The following is a 27,949-nucleotide window of genomic DNA, read 5'->3' as shown; positions in this document are numbered from 1 at the left end:
TCGTTGGAAAAGAATGTAAAGCAAAACAAGGAAAGATATTGTTCGTAGGAAAAGAATATAAAGCAAAAAAAGGAAAGATATTGTTCGTAGGAAAAAAATATAAAGCAAAAAAAGGAAAGATATTGTGGTCTTAGGAAAAGAATATAAAACAAATATGTTTTCTTAGGTGAACACATAATTTTAGAAAAATATCCTTAACTTTAAATTACTAATAAAATCAAATTGAGGAGAATTGACAACCATTTATATGTACAATGACTATGAGACACTTCAAATTGGGATGCTCAGATGCTGCATAGAATGGGACATGCCATTATAATTTGTGAGGTTATCCTAATGACCAATTTTACTCACAAAGCACTTTTCTATTTAGATAACATTTCCCAATTATGTATATAACAAATGTTAATCCAGTGTAATGAATATTGTATTAACAAAAAATAATAAAATAAGTCATTGAAGTCTTCCAAGAATTTTTTTAATGCTTTTAAATAGAATCAGAACAGTTGAACTGTTCAATATGCCTATTCAGACAATTTGTATGTTTATATGTAAAATGTAATAGAAATCACATTGAAGTTCGCAGAAAATTTGTGTAAGGCCTCACTTTGATTTAAGATGAAGAACAGCAATAAAAGTGATGTTCCTTTGCGAGAACAAACGAATAACTATAACTATAGCAATGTAGGCTGACCAGGAAGAAGGATTGGAAATTTGAACCTCCACTGAAAACAATTATGTGATCAATAGAGGCTGAAAATTTGCCTTGAAGAAGGCAATAGTGCTATGGACTCCTCATAGAAATGCTGTAAAAAGTGCTGATACCATGGCCCTAATTGTCCTAATTCTACCATGAAGGTGTCGCACAATCGGTGAGATACATTATACATCTTGCACAGCAAACGACTTCTTTAATATATAACAGAAATAATTAAATACCCTAAAACTCAGGTTTAAAAATTAAAACAAAAAGCATATCTCAACTTGTCTTCATTTTGCATTTTATTACTTTGATCACAATAACTGATATTCGCATGATAGTGCAAGAAGTTCTATGACGACACACATAGCAACTGTGTAATCATTCTATCCCAAATTTTAATAATAGTTAAAACAGGTATAAAATCCCCCTTTTGGTAACAATCGGAACATTTTGCAGTATACGTTGGAGTGATCCATATCAAAACGATTTGCATTAATTGTATAATTTCCGGATTTATTCATATGCATTCTGTAGCAAGAAAAATTTATCTACATGCTCAAGTCGGTTCCAATATAAAAGAATATTTTTTATAAAATCATAGTGGGAAATAACCAAGTTCTGTCAATACAGGAAAGTTGGCGGTATTTTTATAAATTCAGGAAAAAAAAGTCACAGGAAACAAAGTCCCGGGAAAAAGTCACATTAGTTTTTGTATGAAAATTGTCATATGGTCTACACATGACCAGGTTGTCTCATTGGCAATCATACCACATCTTCTTTTTTATATTTCCTATAAACATTTAAAAATCTGCCTTTTACAATAACTAATTTGATACAAGTGTATTACAACTTTTTACCATGCATTCAAAAAACATTTTAATGGTTTATTTCTTACATGTACATAATGATTTATCATGTGCATTCCAACATAGTTTTACTTAATTCTTATATCAAATTTTACTCAATCATATATTGTGACTTTTTTCTGTGAATTTTTTCTAGGGATTTGTGACTTTTCCGTTTACTATTTTTATGTAACCTAAAACATATTTACAAAACTGTACATGCATTTTTTCGCTTATTAGATGTGAATATAAATTGTATGGTGATAGTAATCTTGCTGTATTTGAATTAACAGTGACCCAGATTTCTCTACCATAAAAGGTCAGATACCAGCCATTACTATCTCTATCTTAAGTTAAGCTTGGAGGCCTTTGCAGTGGAGGATAACAGATTAATATCACCGGCATATATTAAGCAATTCATTTTTATAGAAGTTTTATATAAATCAGTAAACATAAAAATTCGAGGAATCACACTTAAATCTCAAAATAAACAACAACAAAAAATTGAATACATTAATGTCATAAAACAAGCAGATAGTTACGATTTCTGGGGGAAAAAATCTTTTATTTATTTTTTTATTAGGTTTAACCATAACCATTAAATACTGAATGTTTTATTTTTTCATAAATTAATGGAAAAAAAAAACAACATTACAGCCATTAAACTAAGACAATTAATACTTCTATCTATTTGGAAAAAACAAAAACTGTATAGAAACTAGAGGCTCTCAAGAGCCTGTGTCGCTCACCCGACTCTACTTTGGTTTTAGAAATCATGTAAAGATTGATAAAAATCATAACAGATACCCAAATAATGATTGAGGCCAAATTTTGATTAATATTGGTCCCGTTATTTAATAAAATATCCTGGTGGCCATCTTGAACAGTAAATCGGCAACAAAGTAGCAACACTTGGTCAGCACTTCATAAGGAACATTCATGCCATGTTTGGTTTCATTCCATTCAGTGGTACTCTAAAAGAAGACATGTGTATGTATTTCCCATAGGGTCCTATGTTAAACTAAGCCCCCCCCCCCCCCCTAGCGGCCATCTTGGATGATGGATCGACTGCAAAGTAACAACACTTGGTCAGCAACTCATAAGGAACATTCATGCCATGTTTGGTTCAATTCCATTCAGTGGTTCTCTAAAAGAAGACAATTGTATGTATTTCCCATAGGGTCCTATGTTAAACTAAGTCCCCCGCTGTCGGCCATCTTGGATGATGGATCGGCTACAAAGTAACAACATTTGGTCAGCATCTCATAAGGAAGATTCATGCCATGTTTGGTTTCATTCCATTCAGTGGTTCTCTAAAAGATGACATTTGTATGTATTTCCCATAGGTCCTTTGTTAAACTAAGTCCCCTGCTGTCGGCCATCTTGGATGATGGACCGACTGTAAAGTAACAACACTTGGTCAGCACCTCATAAGGAACATTCATGCCATGTTTGGTTTCATTCCATTCAGTGGTTCTCTAAAAGAAGACATTTGTATGTATTTCCCTTAGGGTCCTATGTTAAACTAAGTCCCCTGCTGGCGGCCATCTTGGATAATGGACCGACTGCAAAGTAACAACACTTGGTCAGCATCTCATAAGGAACATTCATGCCATGTTTGGTTCCATTCCATTAGTGGTTCTCTAAAAGAAGACATTTTTATGTATTTCCCATAGGGTCCTATGTTAAACTAAGTCCCCCGCTGGCGGCCATCTTGGATAATGGATCGGCTACATAGTAACAACACTTGGTCAGCACCTCATAAGGAACATTCATGCCATGTTTGGTTTCATTCCATTCAGTGGTTCTCTAAAAGAAGACATTTGTATGTATTTCCCATAGGGTCCTATGTTAAACTAAGTCCCCCGATGGCGGCCATCTTGGATGATGGACCGGCTACAAAGTAACAACACATGGTCAGCACCTCATAAGGAACATTCATGCCATGTTTGGTTTTATTCCATTCAGTGGTTCTCTAAAAGAAGTCATTTGTATGCATTTCCCATAGGGTCCTATGTTAAACTTAGTCCCCCGCTGGCGGCCATCTTGGATGATGGATCGGCTACAAAGTAACAACACTTGGATGAGCACCTCATAAGGAACATTCATGCCATGTTTGGTTTCATTCCATTCAGTGGTTCTCTAAAAGAAGTCATTTGTATGCATTTCCCATAGGGTCCTATGTTAAACTAAGTCCCCCGCTGGCGGCCATCTTGGATGATGGATCGGCTACAAAGTAACAACACTTGGTCAGCACCTCATAAGGAACATTCATGCCATGTTTGGTTTCATTCCATTCAGTGGTTCTCTAGAAGAAGTTCAAAATGTAAAAAGTTAACACCGACGACGGACGACGACGGACGACGACGGACGACGCCGGACGCCGGACGACGGACGCCAAGTGATGAGAAAAGCTCACCTGGCCCGAAGAAAGAAATAATAATTAAAAAAACACAATCATCAATCATAGGCCGAAGTTATGGTCCGAATTTGGTATAGGCCGAGTTAACCAGTAGCGTCATAATCGACCCAAAATACAAATACAAAATGGAGTTGTCTCCCTTTCGGGTTCGGGCGACCTATTTTGGAATTTCCACGATAAAAAGTTTTCGGCAAAGTTGTAAGAACAATTTTAAGTAAAATATGAAAGATTATTACATTCAGGACATAAAATAAGAAAGCGAATTAAAACACTTAGGCAGATTAAAGTTTGGTTTAAGAAAAACTTTCAGGTTCGGGTTACCACTTTTACCGAGGTGGAAATTAATAAACCTTAAATTTATCATTGTTAGTGATGTTTGGACAAAAACCTTTTCTTACAAGAGATAAAATTTAATTATACATCAAATGCATACACGTTTGTAGAAAAAAAAGAAATACAAAGAGCATAATATATGTAAAATAGATTTCCGGTTCGGCAAATTTCCAGCAAATTCCGGTTCGGGTTCGGGTTCGGGTTACCACTTTAACCGAGTACCCCCGATATGGGTTGAAAACTACAATAGAAGTAACACTTCCGGCCCGGTTGAGAGAACAGAAATTTACCGATTTAAATATACACCTTATAATATAATGAGATAACAAAGTTTTTGCCTGTTTTGGTATGTTATATCAATTGTTGGAATTATATTGATCATAATATGTGCATTGTCATGACGCCAAATGCAGAATACGGCCATAATTTCATATGAAAATCCAGAGACAGTCACATATGATATAGTATACAACTGTACAATGTATCATACATTATGTATTATATATCTCTGGAAAAACTGTTAACAAATGATAGTAGAACGAGACAAAATCATCCATTGACATTAAGACACATACAAGCTACATATGAAACATAATATTAGGTACCAAAAAATGTAGGTGCTACAGCCGGTCTCACTAATCATGCTAATAGACGGTATCAGGTCCGTATGCGCCCAATACATGTTCGCCCCTAGGTCTGTTCGCACCTTACACGTTCGCACCCTTTTTTTTATTCAAAAACCTGATGAATTATTAGATGTTTATATTAAAATTTTTCTATTTTCATAAATAAAAATTCGGGAATTTTTAAATGAAATATATTGTTTTAAATTGATTTGATGATCAATTATTATATGTTAATTATGTATGATTACTGTTAATATGGTGTTTACACAGCTAAAGTTGGTGTAATGGTATGTGTTTGAAAATTGTGATTGTAGTTTTTACTAGCTTTGATGTAAATTCTGCATGTATTTAGCTTGGTATGAGTAAAAACAATGAAGATTCAAAATGTTATTGTTGTTGAGTTTAATAGCGGTTTGGTATCTTAACATTAAAAAAATATTCAACACAAAAAGCCTTTTTAGAAAGTCACTTTATTTTGAAACAGTGAAAACAAAAATTTATAGCGATACACTAACCAAAACATGATTAAAAATATATTCAACACAAAAAAAAGTCACTTTATTTTGAAACAATGAAAAAAAAACTTATTTATAGCAATACAATAACCAAGACACGATTAAAAAATTATTCAACACAAAAATCATTTTTAGAAAGTCACTTCATTTTGAAACAATGAACAAAAAAAATTTATAGCAATACACTAACCAAAAAACCATTGAAAAGTTATTTAACACAAAACCAACAAAAAGGGTGTGAACGTGTAGGGTGCAAACGGACCTTGGGTGCAAACATGTAGGGTGCGAACGTGAAAGGGGGTGCACGTGAATGGGAGCAAATGTTTTTGGGCGAACAGACCCGGATTCCTAATAGAAGAATTTTAGCGACAAGAAAAATATATCGACAAGAAGACAAATTTAGTGACAAGAAAGTTTTATATATACCATTAAAACAACAAAATTATAAAAAGGTCAATTAATTGCAGGTTATTTATTCATGTTAATACTCAGGGACTATTATAGTCAATATATTATGTCTCAGGTTATTATAATTGTTTTATAAACTTTCAAAACAAAATTATTCTAAACTATTTATGAATCTGAACATTTTGTTTAAATCCCAGAATCATAAGGTTTCACAACAGTGAAGTAATCTTGATAAATAAATTTGGTTTCCGGACAATAACTTAGTATAAGTAAATAGAAATCTATGAAATTTAAACACAAGGTTTATGACCACAAAAGGAAGGTTGGGATTGATTTTGGGGTTATGGTCCTAACAGTTTAGGAATTAGGGGCCAAAAAGGGGCCCAAATAAGCATTTTTCCAGACAATAACTTGTGGAACGGTGTATGGATCTCTCTGAAATTATACCACAAGTTTCCATACCACATAGGGATGGTTAGGATTGGCTTTGGGGGTTAATGGCTCAAACCGTTTTGGAATTAGGGACAAAAAAGGGGGAAAAACAAGGGTTTCCTTGTTAATGGACAATTACTTTTAAGTACAATGTTAAGTTTGGATTACCTCCCTTACACTGCTTTTAAATTATGTATAAAGAAATGTTGTATTGTCTTGAGGTGATTAGCTGTCAATTTATTTTTAAAGTTACTATTAAAATGCTGATTAAGGAATATTAATTTTAGACATGATTATGTATGTCATTTTTTATTTTAAGACTTTTATGATGTATTTAAATGGGTAATTATGGTTGCAAACTCCATTGGATATTTGAATTGAGATAATGACCATATCTTGAGGGAAAGAATTTTTTTTTTTGGAAAAAGGGGAGGAGTGGAGGTGAAAAAAAATTTTTGGGGGGGGGGGGGGGTAAAATTTTTTTTTCATTTCAGATTTCAGAATTTAAAAAGAAAATTTCTTCAAAATATTTTTTTTTTTGCCAAAAAAAAAAGGGGGGGGGGGGGGGGTGCGTAAATTTTTTTTTTTGAGGTCAATTCGCAACAGCATAGTGTATTGTGTATTGCACAAAAGCAAAAAATAGAATATAAATTCAAATCATATAACCAATTCTAAGTTCTTTGACTACAGTTATTCTGTGTCAGAAACCTATTATGTGTCAAATATTTAATTACAATCCAAATTCAGACCTGTATCAAGCGCGAATATTGTGTCCATTTTTGCCCCAACTGTTCAGGGTTGGACCTCTGCGGTCGTATCCAGCTGCGCTAGGCGAAACAATTTATTATATTTGAAATAATTAATATTTACAGGCGCGTAGCAACCCGTACGCAAAAACGCAATTGCGTACACATCGAAAATTTTACAAAAATAAAATATGGTAAATCTAGTAAAAATAAAACTAAAGTAATAAATTAAATTAAAAACTATTTTACAAATTAAACATGTTAATAATCACTTTGTAGCTATATTCCATTCCTGAAATTACTTTTCATTTACGGAACCAGCATCATGATTATATGTTGCTGATGCAAATTAAAATGGTCCTCGAGGTGTCAGAAAACAATTCTATGCCTCCTTACCCAGTCCTGACATCTTTTCTGAAGATTTCAAAATAACTGGCGAAATAAAATATGACGTTATAAAGAGACCATGAACACCGATTCATTCTCATGGTTTTCCTGTGAGGTATGTATAGTCTTAAGGTAGATAGGGTGTCTTCCTCCATCTTGGATTTTGAAATACCAGAAAATAATCGGTCTAGACCTTTAATAAAATGTGCAAATTTTGAGAGTAGTGGGTAATTCATATGTAAGAATTTTCATTTTAATATAGAAAATGACACGTTTTATTATATTTATGGTTGTATTTTACAAAAAACAGAATACTTTTGTTTGATTAAATTTTTTCCAACTTTGCCACATAAGGGGAGGCAACTCAAATGTAAGGGCAGATAATTCAGATAAAGTGACTTTTACAATAGAATGTGTTAGGAATTTATCTATTTTATTATGTAGTAAGAAAACGGGCCCGGTGACCCCATTTTTTCTTTTTATTATCTGAAAGTATAATATTGGAGCTATCTTCTCATATTTTATCTCAAAATTCTATGGTGTAGTTTTCGTTTTATGGCAGAAAATTGCGTTTTCCATGCATAATCTATACAAAATCTGTCAATTTTGCACAACCTGTAGCGTGAAAATAAGCCCCGTGACCCATTCTTTTTATTATTTTTTTCAAAAAAGCATGATATAAACTACATTTTGGCAAATTATTAAAAAATTCTATGGATTATAATTTAGACACCCCATCTACCTTAATTATATTACGTCGTCATAACAGATTTTTTTAAACAGTCCAGTCAGAATTAAGTTTAACATTAGGTTGGTAAAGGGTAATTTTCGTGCATCGTGCTTGCCGTCTTTTTAAATTTAAAGTGACGATCAACAAGTTTTTACTTTTTTTTTATTTGTACGTTCAGTTGTGCAAGACGGGTGCCTCGTTCAAAGTGTTCCCCTAACTTAGTTATACGTGCTTCGAGATTAAAAGTGCTTATTTTCCATGCTTTGAGATTTAAAGTCCTTGTTTTCCGTGCTTGGTAAAATTAAAAGACTATCGTTTTGGAAGTTAATAAAAAGAAATCGGAAATAATTTGATCATTTTCCTTATAGATTTCAGGACTTAAAAACGTAAATATTATATATTTGCCAGTTACATGTAAAGGTTTCCAACCTATGACATGCGTTCGTTATATAGTACTTTTTTTATCAACGTTCATGGACAAAATTATTTCACGTTCACATTGAAATTGTTTTTACTTCTTTGCATTTAACGTTTTTTCCATGCAGATACCACCCTTTACCACCCCTTTTAACCTTAACTAACTAGCAACGAATATCATTTAATGATATGACATTTTTAATTTAATTTAATCAAGCTCAACCCACTACACATTAGAAAATTCAAATTCCTAAGCCAACTGTGCCAACAGTACTTGTTTTTTTTTTCTCTAATCAATATTCATTTTTTTTTTCAAAAGTTGACTTGTTACTCATGAAAATAAGATTTCGGTGAGTTCATTTTAAGTCCCAGGAAATTGCGAGAATGCAGGATTTTACCATTTACCCAGAGCTTCTGGGGGCCTTCAGCGCCCCCCAAACCCCTTACAGTTTCAATTCCTGCTCCGGCATTGAGTACACATTATATTGGCCTAGCTACGCCCCTGATTTAGATATTTTGACGCTAAAATTGTTTTCTTGTCGCTAAATTAGTCTTCTTGTTGCTAAATTATTCTTCTTGTCGCTAAATTATTCTTTATGTCGCTTCTTGATGCTTCTTGTTGCTAATAGGTGAGACCCGCAACAGAAGCTTATTGATGGCAATTAATGATGCATGTTTGTTTTATTTGTAACCAGAGAGAATGATTTGCCTTCCTTAATTAGTTCCTACACTAGTCGGGATTTGAACCTGGAACCCCTGGCACACTAAGTCACCGCCCTACCTAGGGCTGTCAAGTTTTCATGAAGCAAATGCTTGAGATTTGTCAAAAATTGTTAAAATCAAAGAGAAATAACAATAGATCAAAGGAAAATGCCACCAAATATGCTTAAAAAGGCACTCCCTACAAACTGCACTTAATGAGTACTCAGACACTAGTGCAGCTACTGGAGGTTAGTTATATGTATCTACATATGTACTAGGTATTGAGAATCCACTACACTTCCCCCACATCAAGAGTCATTATAATACAATGAAATATCTTCTTCACTTCCCCTGGCTTGGTATTATTCTAACAGTTGGATTTTTTGTTAGGCACTAATCATGTTACTGGAGAGCGCTATCAACTGAGCTAAAAGAGTACTCCACTAGCACAGGCTGTTTTATATATACTAGGTAAGGGAAGCACTGCTACATTAACCTGTTAACCTACACCAAGAACGCTTAAAACCCAGTTATACTGAACAGAGTTTGTAGAAATATGGTAGACATGAAAGAGTCTGATGGCCTAAAATTGGTTTATTTGTGTTAATAACAGTAAAATATTGTTTGTAATGTGTTGTTTTATTAATATACTGGTAAGTCTTTTGAAGTCAATTGTTGAAGGTAAACATGGTTTTATAATACACATTACCACTTGACATCGATCAAACTTCCCTTATTGAGTTGGAACCTTAGTTTCTTGCTATTTCACCCTAATTAACATAAAAATGAAAAAAACATATAAGCTATGAATCACATGAAGCTCAAAGCACTGTCTATACTTGGCTATCGATACTCTCAGGCACTAACAATCTAACAGCAACAGCATCAACTTGGTGCTAGTAAATAAAATAAACTTGGTGCATCACAGTCACTTTTCTTGATTCATCTTCATTAGCAATGATAAGGAAAACTCTAAACCAAAAAATGGAAAAAATTTTAAAGAATTGTTAGAAGATTAATTTTTATGCCACCACCATAGTGGAGGGGGCATTAAGTTTTACCCTTGTCCATCTGTACGTACGTCCGTACGTCCCAAAATTGGTTTCCGTTTTCTAACTTTAGTTTGCCGCAACCAAATGTTATGAAACTTATACACAATGCTTCTTACCACAAAACACAGGTCAAGTTTGAATTTTGGTGGTGTCACTTTTACGATTCTAGAGTTATGCCCCTTTACAAATGGAAATATTGCTGGAATTTTTCGTTTCCGTTCTCTAACTTTAGTTTGTCTCAACCAAATGTTATGAAACTTATACACAATGCTCATTACCACAAAACACAGATCAAGTTTGAATTTTCTTTGTATTATTTTTTGTCTTTCCTTTATTTATTTAAAATAGACAACTGTCATGACTGTCTAAACAGAACCTACACAACTGTATGCCTGTGTTAAAAGCCAAAGAATATAAATTCTATTACTTTGTTTTTTCAGATACATGAAAATGTTTTCTAGCACTAAGGAAATTGATGTTGAGAGATTAAGATCCCCATTTGAAAGTAATACAGAGTGGAAAATTAGAAAAAAGTTCCTTGTAGAACATGTTAACAAATTTGATGAGGATCGTTTGATATGTTTATCTCTCTGTTATGTGAATGTCAGGCAGATGGGATGCAGCTACCCAACAGAGGTGATGAAACAACTGAATGAGTTGGCAAAAGACCTAGGAGAAGATGACATCTCAGATGTCACAAATCTTCCTAGTCGAATCAAAGGCATTGAAACTGTAAAATTTGTAAAATCAAGTGACAAAATAAGTCAAGATAGTAGTTCATTATCAGGACCATCACCTCCCAAAAAGATTGTACCTATGTTTGGTATGAACTTTGTAAAATCAAGTTCAGAATTTAAAAGTACAGATGTTGCTATGCATGAAGAACAGTCACAACAGAAATCTGATCAATCGTTGGTACATGTATGTGATATGAAGCCATTTCCTACTCAAAGAGCTAAAGGATCAGGACTAGGATATGGGACACCTAAATACAGTATTACTGGCATAAAAGATATAGACATAAGGTTCAGAACATTAGCCAATGCTATAACAGATCTGAAGAAAAAGTTTGGAAGTTCTAAAAACAGTATTGAGATTCTGCAGATGGCTGTAGATAAAACCAAAATGTCTCTTGATACTAAATTTAGAGATATTGTGGGTTCTCAATATGCACATACATTTGTGTGCAGTCTGACGGTAGACTTTGTAGAGATTTCAGAAGGGAAGGCAACAAATAAAAAAACAGCTAAACATACAGCATTTGATTTAGCTGTCGAAAAGTTGCATAGTACGGATATTTGTGTTGACCAGTCTATTCCTGACAGGCCAGTACTAAAACAATACAGTGTTCAAAGGCAATCATTTAACAGTGAATGTACTACCAAACAAACAGCTAACAATGATTATTTAGACAAACAAAGAAGTGCATACAATTTACCATGTAGCTTCGTAAGTCATAATACACAACCAGATTCTTTTGAGGCATCAAAATCTTTTGCATACGACTCTTCAAATTATGATGACTCAGCTTCTTATAATTCAGAGATGTATGAATCAAACTTTAAAGCTGTGAGTAAAGGTAACAGACAACTAGCAAATTCTTTAAATGGGGATATAACAAAATTCATTATTTTTGAAAATGTTAGTATTGATAATACAAGTAATCCGTTGTCAATTTTGAGACAGAGTTGTGACATCAATAAAGCATTATTGGAATTCCATTATGAATTAGATGCAAAAGGTGTTAACATGCACTGCACAGTAGATATTGAAGGTGAGACAATTGCAGAAGCTTCTGAAGAAGGTAAAGTCCATGTAAAAACCCTTGCAGCACTAAAAGCTATTAATGAACTTAGAAAAATATGCTGGACAATTAAAATTAAGCAAAGTATTGATTGCCAAAGTGATGATAGTATTTCAAGAGATTCAGTTATGGGAGAAATTCAGAAACAAATGGAGACAATATCTGATGATAATATTGGAAGCAAGTTACTTCGTAAAATGGGTTGGAGTGGTGGTGGTGTAGGAGCAGTGGGAAATATTGGAAGAGAAGAACCAGTTGCAGTTTCTTTGCAGCAAATTATCAATCGCGAAGGTCTTGGACTTAACTCAGGTGATGGGATGAAAGACTTCAGAAATAAAGTTAGAAAGGTTGTGGAAGATTATGCAAAATCTGATGCGCAGGAAGACCTTTCATTTACATCGGACTATACAAAGGAAGAACGTGCATATATACATACAATAAGCCAGAGACTTGGATTGAAATCTCAAAGTCGTGGAAAGGGAGATAATCGATATTTAACATTAAGTAGAAAGAGAACAACAAACCAATTGTTTGACCATCTGATCAATGAAGGTGGATCAACTCATAAATATGAACTTGTTCCTCCTGAAAACAGTGAATATTAAGCTATAAATACCTTGGTATCAAATTTTTAAAAAGTATGATCGTAAATTGTTATAGGCTCTGTTTCTATTAGTCAGTTGTTGATACAAAAATGTTGTTGCTTATTGCTGCATTTACCAAACTTAAGTTAGAGTTGCCTACTTGATGAACAGACACTGAATATTGACTTCTAGGTTAAGGCCAAGAAACAGTAAAGTGGGTCTCATTGGGGTCTAAGTGTGACCCGGGATTGCCGATTTTTTGTAAGCGTGACACGTGAAAGTCAAATTTTTGTGCCGTGAAAACGGGAAATGAAGTCTAGCGGGACACATAAATTACAAAAAAATGAGAATTGCTTACGTACATAGTGTAAGCGGGATATGGGAATCTGACAAAACAGTAAGCGGGATCCGGGATCAGAACCCCCCAATGAGACTCCCAGTAAATGGGGATTGTTACAGATATTTGTTATTTTTTCTTGGATGTGCTGAATATTAACTTAAACATAATAAAATTACTAAAAAAATGAGAATGTCTGGAATGCCACAGCTTATTAACTAATCTTTTTGTGAGGCATCAAAAAAAACTTGTTTTCAATACTGGATACAATTAATATTTTTATTTTTCTTAAGTTTTGACACTTTGTAAAAATTCAGGATATGTTATGTATGTTGGCAGACGGTTAATTTTTGACACAGGAAATCAATTAGGAATAGCATATTGTACAGTCTACCATAATCAATTTTTTCCTTGAAATCCTAAGCAAAGTCAAACATATTTCTCAGAATCTGAGTCTAAGACTCAGATAATGAATTTTTTACTGCAAATTTCACACTGGCATGACTGGTAATAAGTTTGGAATAACATATTGTAGATCATTGTTCATATATACCGGTACTTTCTATTTGCAATGCAATCTTGTAAAAATAATGATTCAAAATTTGAGATTCTTTAACAAAATCATGAAAATCTATGTTTTTACCACTTTTTTTTTGCAATTTCACATAAATCAATTTTTTCACTGTGAATCAATTTGATTTTATGGACTGATTGACTGTTGGTGTTTGATGCCAATTTCAGTACTCGTGCCTATATAATGGCGGTCTAAATTTTTACATTATGATTATGTACAAATGTACCACAAATGTTTTATTAATTTCACAAAAGATCAATTTGGACAAAGTAACATACCTGTAATTCAATTTTTGTTGAAATCATAGCAGATAAACATTGTATCACAATTTTTATGCCCCCCGCCGTAGTGGAGGGGGCATTACGTTTTACCCTTGTACGTACGTACGTCCGTATGTCCCAAAATTGGTTTCCGTTCTCTAACTTGAATTTGCTTCAACCAAATGTTATGAAACTTATACACAATGCGTATTACCACAAAATACAGATCAAGTTTGAATTTTGGTAGCGTCACTCTAACTGTTCTAGAGTTGTGCCCCTTTATAAATGGAAAAATTGCAAAATTTTTAGTTTCCGTTCTTTAACTTAAGTTTGTCTTAACCAAATATTATGAAACTTATACACAATGCTTATTACCACAAAATACAGATCAAGTTTGAATTTTGGTAGCGTCACTCTAACCGTTCTAGATCTATGCCCCTTTATCAATAAAAAAATTACAAAATTTTTAGTTTCCGTTCTTTAACTTAAGTTTGCCTCAACCAAATGTTATGAAACTTATACACAATGCTTATTATTACAAAATACAGATCAATTTTGAATTTTGGTAGCGTCACTCTAACTGTTCTAGAATTATGCCCCTTTATAAATGGAAAAATTACAAAATTTTTAGTTTCCGTTCTCTAACTTAAGTTTGCCTCAACCAAATGTTATGAAACTTATACACAATGTGTATTACCATAAAAATAGAGATCAAGTTTGAATTTTGGTGGGGTCACTTTAACCATTCTCGAGTTATGCCCCTTTATAAATGGGAAAAAATGCAAAATTTTTAGTTTCTGTTCTCTAACTTAAGTTGCCTCAACCAAATGTTATGAAACTTATACACAATGCTTTTTACCACAAAACACTGATCAAGTTGAATTTTGGTGGCGTCACTTTAATCATTATCAAGTTATGCCCCTTTATAAATGGTAAAATTGCAAAATTTTTAGTTTCCTTTCTGTAACTTGAGTTTGCCCCAACCAAACATTATGAAACCTTTACACAATACTTATTACCACAAAACTCAGATCAAGTATAAATTTGGGTAGCGTCACTTTTATTGTTCTTGAGTTATGTCCCTTTATAATGTTGTATGCAAGCGGGGGCATCATCTGTGTCCATGGGGACACACTCTCCATTTATTTTTAACAAAAACTTGTGTTTATTGAATTTTTCACAAAAATCCATTTTTTGACACCAGTTGATTTTTCAATTTTTTCTCAAAAATAGAATATGCACATCTACGTAATCTCATACTCAACAACTGTCTTAAATTTCAACGTCATTACTTTTGAGATTTTGCAGTTACAAAATTTGTTGATGGACAAGCAGGTGGACAGACAAACATAATGAAAATAAACGACTCCTGCATCCTCAATTTTCTATTATTAAACTGTTTCCATTGCATTTTATATGACCGCAAAAAAATTTTGTGGTCGTATATTGGTATGACGTTGGCGTCGTCGTCGTCGTCATCCAACGTCGTCGTCGTCCGGCGTCGTCGTCCGAATACACATTGGTTTTCGCACTCTAACTTTAGTTTAAGTAAATGGATCTTTTTGAAATTTGACCATAAGGTTAAATACCACAAAAGGAAGGTTGGGATTGATTTTGGGGGTTATGGTACTAACAGTTAAGGAATTAGGGGCCAAAAAGGGGCCAAAAATAAGCATTTTCTAGTTTCCAGACAATAACTGTGGAACGGTGTATGGATCGCTCTGAAATTATACTACAAGTTTCCATACCACAAAGGGATGGTTAGGATTTGCTTTGGGGGGTTATGGCTCAAACCGTTTAGGAATTAGGGGCAAAAAAGTGGGAAAAACAAGGTTGTCCTGGTTAATGGACAAATACTTTAGTACAAAACATAATTTAAAGCAGTGTAAGGGAGATAAATCAAATACATCATTGAAATTATCTCCCTTACACTGCTTTTAAATTATGTATAAAGTAATGGTTAATGAACAATAAAGATAATTTAAAACAGTGTAAGGGAGGTAATCAAAATACAACGTTTTGGTTACTTCCCTTACACTGCTTTTAAATTATGTTTAAAGAAATGCATATTTATAAAGGAAGACCAGTAAAAATATCTGCAAATGTTGCATCTTTTTTTTTTACAAAAAAATCCATATGAAAGATTTGACACTATATTTTTAATTCTATTATAAAATAGATTAAGTTAGCACTATGGTAAATTTAAATGGGTAATTATTCCATTGGAAATTTGAATTGAGATTATGACCATATCTTGAGGGAAAGAATTTTTTGGGGGAAAAAAGGGGGGGGGGGATAAAAAGAAATTGTGGGGGGTCATTTTTTTCTCATTTCAGATTTCAGAAATTAAAAAAATTATTCTTCAAATATTATTTTTTTTTCAAATTTCAAATATTGAAAAATTTCAAGAAGAAATCTTTAATTGCACAGTATGGCGCATTAAATTTGTAAAATCTTTGATCACATTTATTTATTTGTTATGCCGAATCCAACAGTGTATTTAGATTTTTAATTTTGGGTCCAGTTTTCAAATTGGTCTACATTAAGGTCCAAAGGGTCCAAAATTAAACTTTGTTTGATTTTAGCAAAAATTGAATATATGAGGTTCTTTGATATGCTGAATATAAACATGTATTTAGATTTTTGATTTTTGGCCCAGTTTTCAAGTTGGTCCAAATTGGGGTCCAAAATTGAACTTTGTTTGATTGCAACAAAAATTGAATATATGGGGTTCCTTGATATGCTGAATCTAACCATGTATTTAGATTTTTTATTTGTGGACCCCGTTATCAAATTGGTTCATATTGAGGTCAAAAGGGTCCAAAATTAAACTTTGTTTGATTTCATCTAAAATTGAATTATTGGGGTTCTTTGATATTCCAAATCTAACTGTGTATTTAGATTTTTAATTTTGGGTCCTGTTTTTGAAATTGGTCTACATTAAGGTCCAAAGGGTCCAAAATTAAACTTAGTTTGATTTTAACAAAAATTGAATTCTTGGGGTTCTTTGATATGCTGAATCTAAACATGTGTTTAGATTTTTGATTATGGGCCCAGTTTTCAAGTTGGTCCAAGATAGGGTCCAGTATTTTAACTTTGTTTGATTTCAACAAAAATTGAATATATGGGGTTCTTTGATATGCTGAATCTAAACATGTATTTAGATTTTTGATTATGGGCCCAGTTTTCAAGTTGGTCCAAATTGGGGTCCAAAATTAAACTTTGTTTGATTTCAACAAAAATTGAATATATGAGGTTCTTTGATATGCTGAATCTAACCATGTATTTAGATTTTTTATTTGTAGGCCCCGCTATCAAATTGGTTCATATTGAGGTCAAAAGGGTCCAAAATTAAACTTTGTTTGATTTTATCAAAAATTGAATTATTGGGGTTCTTTGATATGCCATATCTAACCGTGTTTTTAGATTTTTAATTTGGGTCCCGTTTTTTAAATTGGTCTTCATTGAGGTCCAAAGGGTCCAAAATTAAACTTAGTTTGATTTTAACAAAAATTGAATTCTTGGGGTTCTTTGATATGCTGAATCTAAACATGTGTCTAGATTTTTATTATGGGCCCAGTTTTCAAGTTGGTCCAAGTTGGGGTCTAAAATTAAACTTTTTTTGATTTCAACAAAAATTGAATATATGGGGTTCTTTGATATGCTGAATCTAACCATGAATTTAGATTTTTTATTTGTGGGCCCCGCTATCAAGTTGGTTCATATTGAGGTCAAAAGGGTCCAAAATTAAACTTTGTTTGATTTCATCAAAAATTGAATTATTGGGGTTCTTTGATATTCCAAATCTAACCGTGTATTTAGATTTTTAATTTTAAGTCCCGTTTTTTAAACTGGTCTACATTAAGGTCCAAAGGGTCCAAAATTAAACTTAGTTTGATTTTAGCAAAAATTGAATTCTTAGGGTTATTTGATATGCTGAATCTAAACATGTGTTTAGATTTTTGATTATGGGCCCAGTTTTCAAGTTTGTCCAAGTTGGGGTCCAAAATTAAACTTTGTTTGATTTTAACAAAAATTGAATATATGGGGTTCTTTGATATGCTGAATCTAACCATGTATTTTGATTTTGGACATTGGACCATAATACGTAAATTAAAAAAATTCAAGTTCTTGGACCACATTCTTTCTGTGTCAGAAACCTATGCTGTGTCAAATATTTAATCACAATCCAAATTCAGAGCTGTATCAAGCTTGAATGTTGTGTCCATACTTGCCCCAACTGTTCAGGGTTCGACCTCTGCGGTCGTATCAAGCTGCGCCCCAGCGAAGCATTTTATTTAATGATTGAATGTTAAAAAATGGGTATAATCTGTTGTAAAGAATGTATGTAAATTTGGTGAAAAAATAATAATCTCAAAGTTATCTTTAAATTCTTGTTCCAAATTGTTATGTTGTTGCCATATTAGTCTTTTTTTTTTAATGATATAAATAATAAGGTCAATGACTTCAATTAATGGTGCATTGATCAGAGAGTTGAGTTGTTGTTGTAAATATACCCAAATCATTGAAATAAGCATTAACAAAATTAGTGTGTGGTTGCATGAAGTGTTAATCCAGCTTATAGAAGGGTAAATGTCTAAAATACAGATTGTTTTGCGGTCAGACAGATAGACGGGGAAAAACGAGTATTTTTGTGTAATTGACCACTAGCCTGAAAGACTAGCTTAATGTTTTAGCTGTGTCTCCACATACCCTTTTAGCATCATGTTAATGTGATGCTATATATATTTCTTGAATGTAATGCTAACTGAATTGATTTTCTTATATCGGTAGATTGTGTTATGGATCATGATGTGATGCTATAAACCTACAGTGGGGGCATAAAAAGGGGGGGAGGGGGGTTCCAGTTGTTGAAGATGAACATAGACCTAGGTGAATGACACAGGCTCTCTAGTTTGTTGATCTTGTATTGCTGATATTTTTTCTGTTTACAATTCTTTTCTATCTTCTTAAGGGCATACGATACAGTTACATGGGAGGTAATGACGTTGCTAACGTGAATATTTTTCGCGACGTCAAACTGTGACATATCGGGAAAAGATGCATTTTTCAACTGATTTTTTAAAAATTAGATAAATATACAGCAAAAAATGCCTTTTTTTCTAAAAATATGAAGCTTTGATAAAAATTAATTATTTCCAAAGAATTGTTATAAAAATTTATAGCATACTTATGTAAAGAAGGTTTTCCAAATGTTTTTACAACATTCCGCTTGTGTTTATCTTTTGAAACAAAAAGTTAGGTATGTCTATCCAAAAGAAAGAAATGTCCAATAAACCGAAATTTTGAGTAAATGTCTAAAATTTCGACCCCATTTATCTCTTAAAGTAGCACATGAAAGTATATTTTTAATTACATATTTGAATTGACTAGGTGAAAAATAGCTTGTATGCAAATTTTCGTAAAAAAATCCCTATGGGATCAATACTGTATCGTATGCCCTGAAGTGTTTGCTCTAAACACAAAAAAAGGGCGAAACATTGTCATTTAAGGGCAATAACTCCTATAAAGAGTCAACTAAAAATTTCAGCAATATTTGACTTACTTGTAGATCTTTTCTTGTCATTTTTACTTTTAAAAGTTTCCATATATCTATAGTTTTTAAGGTATGAGTCAAAAACTAAAAAAAAAAAATATTTAAATCGTCATGAAAGGGCAATAACTTCAATAAGGATTCAACTGAAGATTTCCGCCTTCTTGGCTTATTTGTAGTTCATGTCTTGCCGATCATTTTTACTTTTTAAAGTTTCCATCTATCTATTGTGGTTTTTAAGATATTAGGCAAAAAAATAGTAAAAGTAGTTATTAAAGGCAATAACTCCAACAAGGAGTCGTCTCACGATTTCGTCCATGTTGACTTATTGGTAGATCTTGTCTTGCTGATCATTGTTGCAACTCAAAGAATCACTATCTAATATTAACTATAAGATATAAGGCAAAAAATGAAAAAAAATTGTAAAATTTTTTTTAAGGGCAATAACTCCTTTAAGAAGTTTTGATGTAAATGGACAGTAGGTTGATCTCAACATTATAAACATTTTTGCTCCTGTCATATTTTTCTATGTATAGCTGTTATCAAGATAGACAAAACTTGCATTCTACACCTATGTTCTATTTGTCTCGCCATGAGGGAGTCAAAAGTGATACATAGGTATACTGTTTGAAACAATGCTTAGCTTACATGTATTAGTTTGTGATTAGGTCAGTTTATGGGGAACCACTAGTGGTAGGTCGATGATATTTGGTATGCAGTTGTATTAGCATTGACACATCTCATGTCCATGGCGATTATTTGGCCATTCCCCCTCAGTCATGGTCTATTTACTGAAACTTTTGCTTAGTTTACATGTATTGGTTTGTGATTAGGTCAGTTTATGGGGAACCACTAGTGGTATGTCAATGATATTTGCTATGCAGTTTTTTTTTTTGCATTTGCACATCTCAGTTCAATGGAGATTATTTGGCCATTCCCCCTCAGTCATGGCCTACTGACTTTGAAACTTTTACTTAGTTTACATGTATTAGTATGTGATTAGGTCTGTTTATGAGGAACCACTAGTGTCTGTCTATGAGTACGTTGTGGATACCAATACTGGCTTTAATACAAAAGTAGTGGTAGGTCATGATATTTGGTATGCAGTTGTATTAGCATTGGCAAATCTCATGGAGATTGTTTGGCATGATATCAAAATATCAAAGTATGATACAAGTAAAAAGTTTCCAAATTAACATACTACCATGTATACATCATGATGAGATTGATAGTTTCTTGTTTGATTAACCTTCAGTGGCAAGAATTACATAAATATCTAGGCTGGACGCAAACATATTGATAGAAAAATCAATGTTAAGTGGACCGACTGTGATGGGAAAGAGGTTAAGCCAACTCCCTTTGAATTTGTTTAATACAACATTGCAAAATTTACTAATTAAGTTGGTCAAATTCCTTTTGAATTTATTCTATACCAGTCATTTTAAAAGCCTTCCAAACTTCACTCAAATCACAGTGTGACAGATTCATATGCATACCTTGAGGTTGCAACAACATGATGGAGTACTTCTGATTTTTTGAGAAAAAAAAACATTTGCTTTAGAATATTGAAAAAATGAATAAATTATTTGCACCAAAAGTAAATAAAAACGAATGATTTGAATATCTGACGAAAAAAACAAATTGTTAGCAAAAATATATTTTTTTGGCATGAAGACGTCATTTTTTTTCCTCGCTCTGCTTGGCTCAATCCTTATTTCCAGGAAAGTATTCTAATCTGAAGTAAATTTACTAACTTGTTAAATAAAGGATATGAGCAATGTGTTGAAATCGAGTGAAGGTGTGGTAACTGTCGATGAGACCATAACAGGCATATCCAAATAAAGTTCCATGCAGTCACAAACAACTTCCCCCACTTGAGATCACTTGAAGCCGTAGATCCATTACTGATGCAATATTTTATTTATCAATAATAATATAAATAGAAATTGTAAACATGTATTTTTGTTATAATTTTTTTTTCATAGGTATATACTTGTCAATAACTTCCATGAAGTTTGTCTCAATTTTTTTTAAATATGAGTGAATTAACATATGATGATTCTTCTACTTCTACTTCTAGTTTACTTACAATTTTGCCTTTGTTGAAATATTTGTAGATATTGTTTTGCTGATCATTTTGTAGATCTTGTCCATTATAGTTTTCAAAATTAAGACGAAAAACAAAAATTGATAAAAATCATCAATTAGGGGCAATAACTCCTTTACCGAGTTAACCAACAATTTCGGCCTTGCCTTAAGTGTAATTCTTGTCATGTTTTGGGTCAGGTGAGCTAAAATAAGGAGTTGTGGTATAATTTCCAATGAGACAACTATACACCAAAATAATGATACCAGATGTAAGCTACTATTGGTTATCATACAATCTTCAAAATATCTACAAATGTTTAAAACGAATAAAATGAGTATGTCTGATTTAGGCTAAAACAATAAACTAAAAAATAAGTATACTGCACACTGGCGGATCCAGAGGGGGGGGGGCGTAGAGGGCGTATTTTGTAAAATGATGAATCAGACTAGACTTCGTGAACTTTGCCATTTCCCGGTCGTGTATTTAATTTTTATGCGACAATTCTTTACTTATAAAGATATTTTTCGCTCGAATTTACTGTAATATATTATTATGTCAGTCATGTGTTTCGCTACGGTGGAGTTGATCAGTACGTTTGAAACGTCACTCAGTCATTTTGAAATTCAAATTACAGTAACACATTGCTTAGGCGGAGGATGACAAGCATGACGCCTTCAAAGCGACAAAGGATTGAGCAAGAACGTATTGACTTCTATTTCATATTCCCACTCAACAGAAATTAATACTCTATTACACTCTCATGAAAAAAAAAGTTCCACGGCAATAGTATTTACCTACGAAAATATGTTCAACCCCACACGCCCCAGCCAATTAATTACATTGCTGAATAATGACCCCCAGTCAGTAAGCTCTAGATATATTTAAAGTCTAAGGTAATGACCATTTGATTTGATAGGGCAGTCTGAGATATTTTAGAGAAAAAATACTGACCCTGATTTTTGCCTTAAACAACAATTCTGGCCGCATCTGTAATGAAAACAATTATCGTGTCCCCTTTTTTGCTATAAGAAAAAAAAATCCAACAGAATTATTCAGCATTAAAGGAACATGGTGAATAAATGACGGGCGTAATTTTTTTGGGGGGGTTTGCATGTAAATCCCATATCTGACCGGAATGTCTGTTTCGCCGAACTGATATACTGAATACTTTTTTCAAGGTCCAACTGCAACCTGCCTGCTGTGTGTGGCCTTTATGTCTCCATTTGTCGACCGTCATTCACAACTTCGTTGTCATTTGATTTTCAGACTCATTCGTAGCCGTTGGTTGATTTGGAACCCCTCACTTCCCTTGTTGTTCCCCACATTTCATCCAAACCTTTGGATAAAAATTGCTTGTTTGTCTTTGTTCGTGTCGGTCGTATTATAAACTTCATTGAATAGTCGTATATCATGTTTACAACAAGTAATCTGTGAGGTTATGCTAACTAACCATACAAAAAAACAAGAATTTTCCATGTCCATTTTTTTCTGACAAATCCCACATCAAATGTATTAGTACATAGCTTTAGATCCATTCAATCATTTTATAATAGACAACTAATGGGGAGAATGCGGCATCAAAAATGTCCAACCCAAGCTTACACTTTAACTATAAAATACACATACCCCACGTTAGGAACCGTCACTAAAAATGTGCATTTTACACTTATTTTATGTTTTGTAGCCCAAAAAAGGTCCAAAACAATTTTACATACTACGCCCCCTCTTTCCAAAATCCTGGATCCGCCCCTGCTGCAGATAGCAACCAACGACTACCAATGAATAGCAGGCTCCTGACGAGAGACAGGCAAAAAATGTTTACAAGAGATCAAACCTACTAGCCCTACTAGTCTTCAACAATAGTGTGAATACACAACATAAGTAACATTGTAAAATTCAGTTGAGAAAGACATGACTTGTCTGATTGGCACAAAACATAAAAAACAAGAATGTGTCTATAATACACTCGCACTATCATTTTCTATGTTCAGTGGACCGTGAAATTGGGATAAAAACCCTAATTTGCCATTAAAATTATAAAGATCATATCATAGGGAACATGTGTATTAAGTTTCAAGTTGATTGGACTTCAACTTCATCAAAAACTACCTTGACCAAAAACTTTAACCTGAAGCGGGACGGACGAACGGACGGACAAACCGAAAAACATGATGCCCCTCTACTATTGTAGGTGGGGCTTAAAAAACTAACGAAAGGACACAAGAGACTGGGTACGTACAAACATATCCCTTTTGATAGCCAACTGTGCCAACAAGGTTTGACTATTAATGTGTAGAAGTTTCTACAAATATTTCTTTAAAAGTGTAAAAATGTGATTAGTCACTTGAAATTGCAGTGCTATAATACATCTTCCCTGTAATGTTCCACATATATATGTAAATTAATGACTTGAATGACTTCAAAATAAATTCGCTATTTTATGGATGCTTTCAGTAATTTTAAATATGATAATTTTAATGAAAAAAAATCCTCAAAGGTGAAAATATCCTTTTCTTTTAAATTGATAAAATCAGTATGTTTCTTTGCTATTGAAAAATACTAACAGACCAACCACTATGTTATTCTTAAATAGCTGCATTTGTTATAGGAACATGGCTATACTCCTTATATGTAATGAAGTTAATGAAAGAACTAAAATCGATTGATTGTTGTTTTATTTACATCCAGTTGCAAATATGTCATGCATGTTTTGGATGAGAACTAACTATCAATAAATATCAATAAATATAATAGGTAAGTCCTGTAATAGGGATCGCCTGGAATGAAGTGCGAAGACATTTGGAATGTTACTGGGAAATGAGGGTATATTGGATAGGGAAAAAATTAGCCTTTCAACAGGTCACATATGGACCCTTTCAAAAGTTGTTTTAAGGGTTCCAAAAGTGAAAATTAAGAGACTCTCTTTTCACGAGGCATGGGATTTTACGTTTTCTTTTTGACCGGACGTGGCTTCGATTCAAACAATCCGCACAGCAAAACGGACGCTCCACTTTGGCAAGAGTTATACTGTTGGTCGGAAGAAGACCAAGAGATGACTATTAATACCCCAGTCACCCTTGGGGTCAGAAAAAAATAATAAGAAAACAAATTAAGCAAAGGTTAATGATTATTTTGGAATTACAACACCAATTTAAATCCAGTTAAACATTAATTGAACATACAAAAAGCGAATAAGTCATGAAATTTCAGGCCCTGAAGGCTTTCTTGCTAAAGATATAAATAATTTTACAGAATGGCATGGACAGCCGTATACTTGCCAAAACATTTATGATTTTACACAATGTAAAAGTTGCAGGCTATGCATAAGTAATAATCACATGCCACGCATTTCTTATGGTGATATACCCACATGCCAAAAAACATCAATTTTTTAATATAAAAAAAAGTTCTGAAACATAAAAGAGAACAAGTAGAATAAAGTGTAAAATAATATCGTTTTCCATGTCTGAATAGGAGACATACACGACTATCTGTTTATGGTTTTCTCTGGCTACCTTGTCCTATTGATTTTGATTTTCGAACAGAATTATTTTTACAAATCGTGTTTGCTTATGCTATACAACCGAACTAAAAACTGATAAAAGTATTATTTTTTTTTAAGAGTTTTATTTTTACTGAATATGCAATACAAATCTCAATCACTGCATTTAGAGTAAACTCTTGCCATTCTTACACGATTGATAATTTTTGTTTGCTTGCAGTTGCAAATGTTTTATAAGTATTCACTGTAAGTCAATTCTGACGGCAAATGCCATCCTTTGTAATTGACTTCAACAACCATATTAATAAAGTATTTAACAATTTTACTATGAATGTTTTGAGTTTCATTTTTTGTTTAAAGTTCTTAATTTTAGATTCAATTTCAGTGTACATAAATGGAAACATGCTTGGATACAGTTCTTTTCATTGTAAATGAAATCTTTTCAGTTTTTACCGTTATGGAGGCTAAACTGTGGTCTGGACGCTTTCCTTTACGACTAGACTGTTTTTCAAATTATCTTCACCCCAAGGGTGATAGGGATATAGAAATATGTTTAGTTTAAGTCTTTTCCCGACAAAATGTAGAACCCATGCTAAAGTCGGCGCCCGTTTGACTGTACGGGATTATTAGGACGTTACATATCAGATGCGTCGTGTAGAGAAAGTGCGGTTGCCATTCAAGCAATTTGCACATTAAGATCCCTTACAGCAACTCTTTGAGGGGTTCGATCGTAGGTGGCCTGTTGCAAGACTACATTTCTTTCCCTCTCCAATATACCTTCATTTTCCAGTGGCAGTCCAAATATCAGGCCCCTCATCCCGGTAAATTCCCAGTGGCGGAACCAGAACTTTTCATAAGGGGGGCCCCGCTCCAGTCATGCTTCAGTGATTCCCTATATAATCAACCAAATTTTCCCCACCAAAGGGGGGCCCGGGCCCCCCAGCCTCCCCCCCCCCCCCCCTGGATCCGCCTATGATTCCCTATTACAAGACCTACCTATATCTGTTAATTTGTACTTGTCTTGAACATGCATGAATATTTGCATCTGAGCGTAAAGCAAACAGCAATCAATCGATCAATCGAATCTTTTTAGCGGAGTGTTAGTGATTTTTTTTGTGAAATAGCTAGGCCACTCTTTGTATTAGTAAAGCAAAATATTGTATATCTTACATACCAGATGGTAGACACCAGTTCAAATACCACGTCTACTGATTCTATGAAGTAGATTTTCTATATCGGACTTTTGGGGTGTCGGACAATGGGATGTCGGACTCATCGGGCGTCGGACAAATGTGGTTTCGGAATAGCGGGCGACCCCGAGAAAAGCTCCTTTTGACAAGATGAGGGGACGACCATTTGATTGTCTGAGGGTGGGACATGAAGAGTTTTTAAATGAATATCCTGATCTGGTAAGAGCTGAAAATAAATAATAATGCATAAGATTGGATGAAAATGAATAATCTGCAAAACAAAATACAGTGGATTCAATCGTGTTCAAAAAGTACATATATATTAAAGACAAAGCCGCAGAAGAAAATAAGCTTGCGCAGCAACAGATAAAAACAGATCAATCATATAGTAGATAAGGAAACACTGTAAACAGTAAAAATGATTAACAGGTTAAGATCTACAAATTTGTCAAGATGGCAGAAATTGCGGATGAATGATTACAGGAGTCATTGCCCTTTAATGGTGATGTTTACCCTTTTAAAAAAAATGATAAAATAATCTCACTGCTATGATACCAGGATTAAAATCTTATTCGCAAGACGCCAGATGCACGTTTCATTCTCAATAGAATCATCAGTGATGCTCGAATCAAAACGTTAGAAAGGCTAAAATAAAGTAAGTTGAAGAGCATTAAGACCCTAAATTTCCACTATAGTAGACGAAGAAAAATCTTAAACAGCAAAAACGATCATCAAAACAAAATATGCAAATTTGTCAACTAACTATCATCGCGGCATTCGCAGTTATATTTCAAATAAAGTTTTAACAGTGTTTTCTTTTTTTCAACGACGATAGGGATTTTGAAATTATTTTTGGTAATTACAGACGTAAACCTTGATATATTTATTTCATCTTTATAATAAGAAGGTTTATTATACATTCTTGGCTTTCAAATATTCGGCTTTGAGCGTTGCTTTGGAAGGTAAACCCAGGAAAGCGCTTCGGATGCATGAACTTTATAACGTGTTGTTTTCATTTTTTACTTTCCTATTGTTCTTGCTTCATCAATTCACGCACTGTGTTGTAAACAACGACCTTTGCTGTCCGACTAGTAAATCCATGTTGTAACATTATTGTTGATATACGGAAGTCCGTCAATGTTCAACATTGTTTGCGAATGTTACTCATGGAAACGTTTAAAGTAAAAGTAACTTTATTACATAACTGTAACCCAACGTATTTTCGCGGATATTTTATTTTATTTTTTCGACCGACGACGTGGTGATTTATTTTCGCAGTTTTCTAATTTGCTTGATGCATTTATATAAGAGAAGACCCAATTAAGTGTTATATATTAGTGACGATTTATTTTCGCGTTATTTTTCAACTCGCGAAAATAAATCGCTCGTGAAAATTAGTTGATTTACAGTAATAGATGTCATCCATCATTTAAGATCCGTTAGTTACTGGCTTGGCTGATAAGAATTAAAAACTACTTAGTATATCGCTGGTATATCTTTCTCCGATAATTTTATTTTCTAAAACAACACCACAGGCGTAAAATTTGATTGAAAATAACAAATGAAAATGAGAGAAGACACTGACTAACTTCTATATTCTTTTAGACTACAAGCCGATGTTTTTTTTGTTTGCTTGTTACATGTCATTGGATTGTAATGTTTGCCCAGATCCCTTTCTTTCGGTCTTCTCTTACGCCAACTGTACACATTGTCTGTTTCTCCAAAAATATTGTTTCT

General features: G+C 33.4%; 1 protein-coding gene and 1 long non-coding RNA gene across 2 annotated transcripts; both read left to right on the top strand.

Annotated features, from left to right (window-relative positions):
• Positions 1-4,567: 4,567 nt before the first annotated feature.
• Positions 4,568-13,020, top strand: LOC127729728 (uncharacterized). Its single transcript, XM_052237601.1, has 2 exons — positions 4,568-4,649; positions 10,759-13,020. Exon 2 carries the CDS (start codon positions 10,763-10,765, stop codon positions 12,725-12,727), a length of 1,965 nt encoding a protein of 654 aa, XP_052093561.1. The 5' UTR covers positions 4,568-4,649; positions 10,759-10,762; the 3' UTR covers positions 12,728-13,020.
• A 2,341-nt stretch (positions 13,021-15,361) lies between these two features.
• On the top strand, positions 15,362-18,370 carry LOC127729732 (uncharacterized). The gene is made up of 2 exons (XR_007994815.1): positions 15,362-16,424; positions 16,823-18,370. It is a non-coding gene; the product is annotated as an uncharacterized LOC127729732 (long non-coding RNA).
• The last annotated feature ends 9,579 nt before the right edge of the window (positions 18,371-27,949 follow it).

This window comes from Mytilus californianus, unplaced genomic scaffold (genome assembly GCF_021869535.1).
Source record: "Mytilus californianus isolate M0D057914Y unplaced genomic scaffold, xbMytCali1.0.p SCAF_2, whole genome shotgun sequence".
NCBI lineage: Eukaryota > Metazoa > Mollusca > Bivalvia > Mytilida > Mytilidae > Mytilus > Mytilus californianus.
Note: the sequence above shows the minus strand (reverse complement) of the source record. Positions and strands in the feature narration are given on the sequence as shown.